At 34.9% G+C, this 11,265-nt stretch overlaps 1 protein-coding gene across 5 annotated transcripts; it reads left to right on the top strand.

Moving 5' to 3' along the window:
* Positions 1-588: 588 nt before the first annotated feature.
* LOC105141380 (protein CLEC16A-like) lies at positions 589-9,574 on the top strand. 5 transcript variants are annotated; one of them, XM_011048575.1, is made up of 21 exons: positions 589-793; positions 1,367-1,418; positions 1,630-1,706; positions 1,791-1,924; positions 2,110-2,206; positions 2,398-2,455; positions 3,068-3,176; positions 3,259-3,379; positions 3,482-3,671; positions 4,231-4,490; positions 4,947-5,035; positions 5,140-5,195; positions 5,961-5,999; positions 6,215-6,355; positions 6,555-6,660; positions 6,777-6,848; positions 6,960-7,012; positions 7,422-7,578; positions 7,661-7,827; positions 8,495-8,563; positions 8,606-9,050. In XM_011048575.1, exons 1-20 carry the CDS (start codon positions 741-743, stop codon positions 8,543-8,545), a joined length of 2,082 nt encoding a protein of 693 aa, XP_011046877.1. In that variant the 5' UTR covers positions 589-740; the 3' UTR covers positions 8,546-8,563; positions 8,606-9,050. The 5 variants fall into 5 exon arrangements, with proteins under 5 accessions (XP_011046877.1, XP_011046874.1, XP_011046875.1 ...); XM_011048572.1 differs by lacking the exons at positions 8,495-8,563; positions 8,606-9,050 and adding an exon at positions 9,057-9,574 and having other exon boundaries at positions 6,984-7,012; XM_011048573.1 differs by lacking the exons at positions 8,495-8,563; positions 8,606-9,050 and adding an exon at positions 9,057-9,574 and having other exon boundaries at positions 7,422-7,539.
* Positions 9,575-11,265: the final 1,691 nt, after the last annotated feature.

Here is an 11,265-nt window from a genome sequence, read left to right as displayed (position 1 = left end):
ATAAAAAATATTAAAAAAAAAATGAAAAAAAAAAAACCAATTTTATAAATTATTTTAAAAAATAAATTGTAATTAAAAGAATAAGAACTAAATCTAAAAGATAAAAAATCTCCATTAAAAAAAAGATATAAGAAAAACAAACAACAACAAAAAAATAATTACAAAAATTGATATAAAAATCAAATTAAATCAAGTTTTAAAAAATAAAATTAAAAAAATATTAAAAATTCAAAAAAAATATAAGAATCAAAATATTGAAGACTAAATTTTACATAATAAATAAATAATAAGATATTTTTATAATTTTTTTAAAAAATTTCAATAAAAAATAAAATTAAAATACTTTTTATATATAAAAAATTTAAAAAATAGTTTATGAAACCACTTTTTATTATGTTGTTTATTTATGTTGTTGGAAAATATTTTTGTAAAAATAATTTTATTTTGATATTTTATAGTTGATATGCTATATAATAAATAAATTTTAAAAAATATTATTTCAATATATTTTATAATAAAAAATAAAAAATATTTTAAACGTGCTCTGAACAAACGGTGCTGAAGGGAAATTCGTAAGCGCTAACAACGTTGAAAGTTAGTTGTTACCAAACGGACAAACCGAAGTAAAAGCCCAGCCTGAATAGATGGTGCCGAAAACCGTCAATTCCACTCTCAAAAATCGAACTGCCTAGATCTACCAAAATTTCATTTTCTTGAACCGCTCAGTTTGATCCTTCACTATGTGGCGTTCGCTTTGGCGATCCATCGATCGCTTCTCTCTGCAATACTTCAAGTAACTCTTCTTGTTTTATTCAGTTTAATTTCAATTTTATGTGGCCAATTTGGAAATGCTGTAATGTTTTTGTTATTAAGAGTTCCTTTTTATCATCCTCATAATTTAGGGTTTTTGTTTATGATTGTGTTTATTAATTGTATAAAAGAAATTTCATTTTTTTTATAATTTCTAGGCCAACCGGAGAATTAAGTTATTTTGTTTGGAGATCATTGATAGAATTTGTATTTGGTGTATTATTCATAAGTTAAGAAGTTAGGCTGAAAAAGGAAAACTGGGTTTTAGAAGTTAGAAAGATTGTTTGATGCGTGCGTGCGTGCGTGTGTGTGTAAGGGAGGGAGGGAGGGAGGGGCAAAGTGTATGTAAGGGAGGGAGGGAGGGAGGGGCAAAAATGCTTTTTTTTTTTTTTTTTCTTTTTGTGTGTGTGTTTAGCAAAACTGAAAGGGGTTTTTGATTTTATAACTTACGATGACATGACTGCTTCATTTGTAATTACCTGAGGATGCCCTTGTTCCCATAGTTTCTACTTGTTGTCAATTTGTTATTGATATTTGAATAATTTTTTGAATGCAGACATGTAATTCATGAATTGCAGAAGATCAAAGTTGTAGATATGCACAACAGGGTGAGTAAAATCGACCTACCTCTGTGTAATTTCTAGGTAGGAGCTGTTATCACTCTGTTTGATACACTACACTTTTATAAAGGGAGAAGTTGACTGCCGTCAACACTTGATAGAGTGCTAATAGCTCCTCCTGATTCTCGGAGATAGATTTGTGTAATCCTTGAAATCTTTTTCTTAACATCAACTTGTCATTCTTGTTTTTCACTTTCAGGAATTAGTTGTGGATCTCCTGCAGTCTATAGTAGAGATAGTTACATATGGCGACAGACAAGATTCTCAGATTTTTGAGTACAAAATTCTTGGACACATCCTTCTCTGTATTGTGTTTGATTTTGGTTATATTCAAGGATTTATTTTTTCGGGTTTCTGCAGGTGTTTTATGGAACACCAGGTTTTGGCGGAGTTTGTTCGTGTACTAAAAATTAGTAAAAATTCAAGAATCGAGGCACCATTGCTACAGTATCTAAGTATAATGATTCAAAACATGGATAGCGAATATGCAATCTGTAAGAGCTAATTCTCATTCATTTTGTATTTCTAGAATGTGTAGCACATGAAATCGTTATTTGTCCATCCCTCCTCAGTGTTTTTTATGTTTCATGTATTCATTTCAATGATGGAGAACAGGCTTGAATTTCTTCCTTATTGCTGAAACAAGTTTAGTGATTCATTTGGTGATTCTATAATGCAGACTACTGTTTAAGCAATGACTATGTCAACAATATTATAACACATCCGTACAAATTTGATGGTGGAGATCTAGCTCAATATTATATATCTTTCCTAAGGTTGTGAATCTCTCTCTCTCTCTCTCTCAAACACACACACACACACACAAAACCTCTTTAACATTGGGACTTTCTTTGGCATTTTCTTAAGTTTTGGGTACTCTGTGGTTTGAATTTATCAATAAAAATGGTGGTACATTTTTTCTAACCCCTTTCTGTGACCTATTTTTGAAATTATTTTATTAAATCAGATCAGTGAGCAACAAAATAAATGGAGACACTCTTTGCCTTCTTGTAAAGGTTCATGGGGTAAAAGTTCACCACCTATTCTTTCTATTTTCTTGCATTATTTGTTTCTACAGCCTCTGATTTATGAGTGGAATGCTGCTTCCAAACAGCCATAGTGTCAACAAGCACATATTTGTTTCTTTATGAAGACTTGAGAAAAAAATTAAGAGGTCAAAGTCTTTCATAAGTTCCCTTTGTGTAATGTTATGCTAAAAAAATCAAATTAGAAAATTGGTTTAATTAAAAACTACAGCTAAAATAGTTTCGCTTCCCAGTCTCCTTTGTTATATACTTGTCAGTTAAGGATGGTGTGTGTGGTTGATATGATGTTCTATGAAATATCAGGGGTCATCATTTTGATTAAATTGAAGGTTTATGATTCATTTTTCCCCTTTGTCATAATAAATAAATGATAGACTCAGGTCCATGGGCTGAATTCACTTAGCAGAAGAGCAGGGGTTGAAACATGCACATGTACATTTTAATTGGAACCAGAATGTATTGGAGCTGCTATCAGATTTTCCAGCACTCTGGCTTGCATGCATTCAACATTATTGTGTTTTTGTACCAATAAGATTTACTTTTTGCGAGGCCTGACCTAAGTCTATCTATTATGTATTTATCCTCCTGCAGGATGCTGTTGTCTCTTTCCCCCTATACAGTGAGGCTCTTAAATTTGCTCAGCACGGGGAAAAGATGATTCAGACTGCTATACGTGCATTGACTCTCAATATATATAATGGTATTTTATTATTATCTTTGTTTCCTTATGAATGTTGAATAGGTCATTGATAGCTTGCAACATTATTCTTTTGGTTTTGCAGTTAGTGATGATACGGTTTATCAGTTCATAACAACTCCTCCAGTTTCAAGTTACTTCTCAGATTTGATTCATAGCTTGAAAGAGCAATTTACCCATCTAGACAACCTTGTCCATGCTTTAGAGTATGTTCCTTCTATTTCTCAGGAATATTATATCATTTGAACAATCCTACTCTGTTAGCTGTTTAGAACTATCTATATGAAGAATGTTTCCCTTTTATGCAGGGAGATGGGCATTAATCAAAGAAGAAAGGAGCTACTGTTAAAAACTGATAGAATTGTTGATGATCTGTACTACTTAAAGGATATTCTTTGTGTTGGCGAAACTCGTTTGAGTAAAGTGGTCATGCAGAATGTTCTTAACTTGCTCCTCTTTCCTATATTACATCCTTTGCTTCATTCAAGGCAGAGTGATGTAAGATGTCTTTCCTCTTAATTCCTTAGGACTATTTTTTTTTTAATTTTATCAAACAATTTGTGATATCTTTTAAGATCGTGTTTTCTTGTGTGTCAGTCTATGTTTGCATGCTTGTGTTTCTTTAAGCCTGCAATTCATCAGAAAGCATGCTCAAATGTGCTTTCAGATTTGCAGTCTGATGAAAATACCTTAGGCAAAGAACACTTGCATATTCTTTCTCATTATTTGTCATCTGCATTACTGCAATGAATGTTGAGGCTAAAGTCTCTTAGAAAGAACTTCCACATGTTCACATCTCCATTGCATCCTTTCTTTGGTTCACTCTTTCAAGTTCCTCTCTCTGTTTCACTGATAGTCTGACTGGTTGAAGTACTTAGCTTTGCCTTCATGTTTACTTAGAATCTTGACTGTGTCTTTTCTCATTTACCTTATATCTCCACTAGAACCAGGTACCTATTGAACTATAAGAACCCAAATCATCGCACTGTAATCTTATGCATTGTAACTTTTTGTCTGAAGCTTTTATGCATCAAGTAACACATTGTTTTTGTTTTAGGGTTCAAATCTATCTCCAATCACTTCTCTGTATATGGTTTCTTGTCTTATTCAAGTCATTGGTGGAAAAAGTATTGTTAACTATGTGGCTGGAGTTCTTCTATACCCTTATATGTCCTTAAGTGTGAGAGATGCTTGGGAAGCGTGTTTGAGCAGTGCTTTTTTCAGTGATTTTAATGATATGGAAAAATCATCATGTTCTACCGAGTCTGAAGGTGCTGAAAGTGTCAATGGGAGTCCTCTTCACAGGCATTTGCCAGAGTATGTATCATCTGTATCATCTTGTAAGCTTCTCTGTTGATGATCCTATATGACCACAAAGGTTAACAGAAGTAACACCATATGGATTTTGCTTCACTGATGCAAATAAGAGAGAATTTTGTATTGCTAAGATAGAGATGTTTTATACCAAGTGTAGGTTCCAATTACCTATGTTCTCTTGCACTTGATAACTTTCAATGGGATCATTGAATCCTGGCTCCTTCTTGAGACTAAACTTAAATGGAATTTTGGCTAGATTTTAGCTGTTGGATATAAGACATTGTACAGCATGATACCTGGAAATTTAGGTTGCTCATGTAGCTGGATATGACGTCTAAGGCATGTTGAATTCACGAGCTATGTTTGACAACTAGATGAAATAATTTTTGTTCTGTATTATGATCTTTGCAATCATGTGTACCATTGTACTCACCACAATTTTTTTTCCAATTGCAGAGGCAGTATACTAGATTTTATTTTGTCTGACAATCACAGCCTCTCACTTGCGTCTCTGTTTTTATTACTTACTTTAGCAGAAAGTAAAGGTATCTTATATTTTCTGCTTCTTAAATTATGCGGACTAAAGATAGAGCATAATGGATCAACATCATTGTTTATTTGTCCTTCTACTATTCTGTTGTCTTCTCAGATCTTGCGGATTTACTGGCTTCAATGGTTAGCCTGAGTGCAATGCAGCATGGTATGGTAAATATCAACAAAAATGGATCTTTTTTATGTTCTTTCTGGTACTAGAGATGCCCATATGTGGTCCCCTTTGATTTCTGTTCCATTTCTTCATCCTTCCCTCTCTTCAACTAATGTGTATTTAGATATTTGAAAAATTGTTTCTTTTTGTCTTGAGATGCATGATCACCATGCACAGTAACCAGTGCAGCAGAGGTGTGTCATTTTTGTGTGCTGTAGTCATGTGTTTGCGGGATGGGGGAGGACTTGAGATCACAACTTGAGTCCCTGACTAGATAAAGTGGTTTGCTATACAAATTCTGTAGCGCCATTGTTTTTTGAACATGTCTATTTTAAACATTCAGTTCCAGTGAGGGTAGCTGGCTTTGTGCTTTTAGGGTTCAGTGAAACTTTCATGCTTTCTGTCTTGCCATCCAATCAAACACTTACATCTACCTGGGTATTTGACTTACTGTAATGTGTTAATACTTCTCCCAGCCACCATTTGACTCAATGCATCCTTGAAAAACATTTTGGATGTGATTAATTTTTTCTTGGCTTCTGAGACAGGAAGAACAGCTCCTCATCACACAAATTACTAGAAATATGGAAGCTGGCATTGAGGTCTGATACCAACAGCAATGCTTAACCAATGAATTTAATAATTCATTGAGAAAAAAGAGAGATCATTAAATTAAACATGACCATTTGTCAACAGTTTGTCTGGTCTTTAATCTATATTATTGAAAAAATCAATTTTAGAATTAATACATCTCAGCTTTACAGGTAATGGAGGAAAGTATACTCGTGAAGTTTATGCCTCAGGTATATTTACAATGATGTAGTTGTTTCCTTAAAACTTCCATTTTAGGCCTGAATAAGATGTATGCTCTATGCTCTACACGACCCTTTATGCTATCCACCTGATTAATATCTAATCATTTATAGCTTGGTGCTGTTTGACTTTCATTTTCATCATGAACTTACCATCATTGCTATCTTATTATTATTATTGTTTTTTTTTTTTTCAAATTCTTCAGATTTTAAATGCATTATTGAATGTTTTAGCAAGCGAACCACCAACCACTGTGCAAATAAAGTGGCATACTGGATGGTTCTTGCGAAAGCTACTGGTTTTTCAAGGAATCAGGCTTGATGAACACAATTTCCATCTATTTAATGTAAGAAGACTGAATTATGAATTACCTCAAATACATAGCAATGTATTATCCTCCTTTACTGTTATCCATTCTTGAATTTATTCTTGTGCTTATTGAAAGGGTAACATCCTCTTACCTTACAATAAGTGTTTCTTGGAGTTTCTTTATAATCATGTCTCAAACTTTCTAAAGTTTTATATCTTCTAGTTCTCATTAACAGACCTCATTTGAGCGGTCCTGCATATGTGTCGAGAAAGAACTTGATGGATGCTGGTTTGATCATATCATGGACGTGTTGAGAAATGAATGGGCAAGCTGTAAAACAGGTAGCTGTATGTTAATTTGACAAGGGACAAGAGCTGCTTCATACAGCAGGGTTCATATGGGATGTGATAGTCTATTTTGGTGGAACTCATTTGATCTATTTTGATGGCCCATACAGCTCTTGAGGAATCATCACAATCCAAAGACCCCTTTTTCCTTCTAGATTTCACAATCTGCCAGGCCGCTGATGGTAAAATGCACTTTTGTGTTCCTTTTTTCTTTGGTTTGATTGAGAATTTTCATTTATATTTAGTTCTAATCCCATGCTTAAAGGGAAAATAAATTAATTTACACATTGCAGATGATGCAACCTCTTCCCATGTAGCTTGGCAAAGAATGGTGGATGTAGTGAAGGTTTTTAACATTTATTCTTATCAAATTCTTGGCAAGAGATGCTGCATTGCAACCTTTCTTCATGTTCTTGGGAATCTTTTGTGCAGCCTCTTCAAGTTCAGAGCTAGAACATTATGTTTTAGCCATGTGTTTAGCATGTTTTCCTCTGCTTTTACTCTAGCTTTCTGAACTTAAATGCTTTTATGTTTGACTTCAGTTTAGTTTCTGTCTGCTCAACAGTTTTGCGAGAGAAAAATCTCTATGACAAACATCTTTTGCTTTTTTTTGCTACCTTTTACTTTCTGTTTGCCTATTGAGCCCGTTTTGACATTTTGCAAGCATTGGGAAACTGTTTACATTTCCTCATAACTGTACATTTAACATTAAATTTTCTGGGATGTTGGAGACCACATAACAATAATACGTGCAGGTCTTCATTCTGCATCTTCAGTTGAAGGCTTTTATTTCCAAAGGAGAGTTTCTTGAGAAGTCCTCACTGGACTCCATAGTGGTACTTCCCTTCGATTCTGCGAAGAACCTAGCTTCAGGTCTTTCATCTGCTAGCTTTGGGTCGGAGGTTTCCTTAGGTTGGGAGTCATTAACCTTCCACTCCCCGTTCAACATATTCTCCAACGTGTCTTCATTTTTTCACTTGTGAAACATTTGCAGGCTCAGGAATCCCTTGCAGGATTGCCTTCTCAAATGCAGGAATCAGAGATATTTACCTGATACCTGTGGCAAGGGGAATATCTGGGAAATTGCTTCTTGTGGAGAAACATCCCTTCCGCAGTCAAAGAGGGGTTGTAATTGCCATTGCTCCATTGGCAGGATTGAGTGTAAGTCCAGACACTGTCAAACTTTAGTTCTGTAGGGCAAAATATTGCTGCGATGATAATGAACCTTGCATGGATGTTTAGAACTTGGTATGATTAGACTAATCAATGAAATTGCTTTGCGCTGTTGCCAACCAAGGCTGGTGTTGGCCTTCTCGATTGGCTTTGGCAAATACTTGTCTCATTGTTGAGCTAATTTCATTTAGACTGTTTGCCTAGATTGCCTTCATAACGATTAAGATTTCAGTGGACTGGAGTGATGCCACTCTTTAAGAGTAAATCTGTGACAAATTGAATGCAGGATGAGCAAGATGTAAACACTTTACTAGCTTTTTTCTGAAAATTGACACAGGCAGTTGTCATGATGTTAGTTGGGTTCTGGAAAGAACTATCTCTTCTTGGTCATGCTTCTTGTATCCGAGAGTTAAATGGTGTTAAAACACACTTTTCTAGAAAGTGTACAAGATCTTTTGTACTTTATTAAATCTCAGTATCATCCGAAGCTCTTCCATTAATCCACAAACATATTTCAATTTCTAATTGTGCATGTTTTGCAATAAAACACGTGTAAATTATTATATATGGTCTCTAACTTAGGCTTAACCTATGGATTTAATTTTGGATTTCTTTACGTAGAAATTTCCTTAATATAAACCATTTATATTGTTAGGTGTTAAAATTTACATTTCAAGAGTTTAAGGGAGATTCCAAATGTACATGAACTAAGGAGATACAAAGCTTTTCTTGCATGTTAACAACCAATTTACAACAGGGAAACTGGTTTTCTTGCGTGTTAACAACCAATTTACAACAGGGAAACTGGTTTTCGTGTGGTTTATGACTTGGAGTTAGGGAAGGAGATACAAGTTTTGACAGGGAGAATGAAAACCTTGAAGTTATTTTCAGTAAGTTTTGAATGAGTTGGGGTTGAAATTAGGACAGCATTAGCTCCCTTAGCTTTTTTTCTTATGATAGTTGTTGCAAGCTTCCTCTGAGTACTTATTTTCTTTACTCTGAAAAGCTTCATTATTTATTTCTTGACATCTACTGGATAGTCTCTTACCATCTTTACCTATGTGTCAGTTATTGCCATGTTTATGTTTCCATTATTAACTTCTGCATTTTGCCAGTTTTAAGATTTTTAACTTCTGAGCAAGTTAATCTGGTTACTGGTTTTAATTTCTCTGTTACCAACAATATATACTGCTGTGACTTTTTTCCCTACCTGACAGCCAAAGATAGACGAGGATCAGCCCACTTGGCTGCATCTCAGGATAAGAGAGTTTGAACCCAGAATAAACGGGGGTAAAAATAGAAGCTACAACACGAAGGCATTCAATCAAGTTGCAGCAGATGGGCGATGGACAATCGGTTTCCCAAATGCAAAAGCTTGTGACACTGCTCGATTGGCAATACTTGAGGAGGCTAGTAAGCAGAAATCCTCTGTTAGGAACGCACTTGGTCCCCTACTTGAGAATGATTATGGTGGAGGGTCTTCAGATTGTCAAGATGGGTGAGCTCTAGTGTGAGAGATTGTACAAGGCAGGTTAAACTGACAATCTCTCCTTTCTTTTATTTCTTTCATTTTTCCTTTCTCGTTTGACTATACATGGATGATCTGGATAGCAATAATGTACAATATTCTTCTGTGTAACTATTAGACCCGAAGCTTCAGAGTCTTCTGTTCTTTGTTTGTTAAAAAGAATATAGGGGCCACCTGATTAATGTGAGTTCTTGCGTTCTGCTTTTATTTCCGCCAAAATAGTTAATTTTTGCTTAAATTTATATCCTTTTGTTCTCATAACAGTCATTGATCTCAGTTTCTACTAGTCATACTTTGTCTATCATTGGCATGCGTTTGCATTCGCACATCCCTCTCTCTCTCTCTATATATATATCTCTGCTTCCATGAATATTGTGATCATGCGTGAACTGTGCTTGTTGACAATTAACCAGTGCAAAATTTATCGGGATCATTTGGATTTTAGCTTGACAGGTATTTGCAAGAAGTCAAATAGTTTAGCACGGTACTGGGCTAGTGAGTCAGTACTCCTGACCCTTTCCAGTGCATTTATCTCAAGTATACATGTATATGCATAGAATTGGTTTGGTGACATTACTCGAAGGGGACAATAGACTATATCCATGTCACGGGGTTATTCCTCGGTGTATAATTTACCAAATAGTGTCTAAGAACCTCATGAGGTAGGAAGTAGTTTCAATCTCAAGAAATTTTGGCATTTGCGTGCATGTGATCAAAGGGTAGGATGTTGAAATGCATTAGAAGATGAGGGAGCATATTGTAATTGTAATATTGGTGCTCGGATGTGAAATACAATGATGTGGCTGCGGATTGCAAAGAATCAACACCATCTTCTAATTATTTGGACGGCACTTTCAAACCCAGCTTCAAGCTCCTACCAAGTAACTCTTCCATAAAATTGTGAAACATAGTCCATTAAACTCAACCAAGGTAAGTTTCAGGGCCGATTATGATTCAAATGCTATAAATAGCTAGCTTTATTATTGATAAAATTCAAACCCAGCCGGCAGGTGATTAATAAAATCCCCGTCTTCATTAATATTGTGTAACGCGAATTATAGTTAGGATCTCCCTAGCTAGCCATCCTCAACATGACTGGTAATGAATCAAAGCTTCCCCGCATATGCTCGAGATTATGATATGAAAGTACAGAAGCTTGGGCAAAACTACCTATCAAGAGCAACCATTGATTAATATATAGCCAGAAAACCTACACCATTGGCTTCAATCTAGTGCATTGGATTTAGGCTAAATCTTCACCATGCCGGGCTTTCCAAGTTAATGAAACATCATTAGCTAGTGGTTTATATATATAAATATATATGGCAGATGCTAAGCATAAAGTAAGACTACGTAATATAAACATAAGATAATGCAAACTTTTAGGAAAAGGAGTGTGTGGTACGTTAATTCCATCACCTTTACATTAACAAGGCTGTCATGTCAAAATTAGAGCAACTTTTTCTCCATGAAACCTTTAAAGTATGGCCGCCCATTAGGGGAAAAAGAAAAAAACTATATATAAAAAAAAACTAAAAACTATGCTCTCCATCTCTCTCTCGGAGTTCTGTTCCTGCCTTGGATATTGCTTTCATCCACATGGCCACGTATTACTGCAAAGATGCTTATTTGAAGCTTAAAAGCATAAAATGAGCGACCCTTTTGAGTAGATAATGCCATATTTTACTTTTATTAATATATGCTTTATGACAGAGTGCTTTACTTTAAGCAAAAGAGAAAAGAAGCAAGTATAAGGGTCTCTAATGCAAGGTGTTCCCTCAAAAATTAAAGGTTTCGATGGTGAAAGAAGAGAAAAGATATCGCCCTAACTTTCACTTTGATAAACTTCTTTTGGTTTGCCCAAAACGTATATAGATTTAGCAAGAAGTAAACAGTTG

Source organism: Populus euphratica, unplaced genomic scaffold (genome assembly GCF_000495115.2).
Source record: "Populus euphratica unplaced genomic scaffold, PopEup_1.0 scaffold144.1, whole genome shotgun sequence".
NCBI classification, from domain to species: Eukaryota; Viridiplantae; Streptophyta; class Magnoliopsida; order Malpighiales; family Salicaceae; genus Populus; species Populus euphratica.
This window is presented reverse-complemented; position numbering and strand designations above follow the sequence as displayed.

Bases quoted from the DNA above. Each gene is read 5' to 3' on its own strand.
- LOC105141380 (XM_011048571.1), top strand. From the start codon at position 741: ATGTGGCGTTCGCTTTGGCGATCCATCGATCGCTTCTCTCTGCAATAC. The intron at 2,207-2,397 runs GTTGTGAATCTC...TTATTAAATCAG, and splicing joins TATTATATATCTTTCCTAAG to ATCAGTGAGCAACAAAATAA. The intron at 3,380-3,481 runs GTATGTTCCTTC...CCTTTTATGCAG, and splicing joins AACCTTGTCCATGCTTTAGA to GGAGATGGGCATTAATCAAA.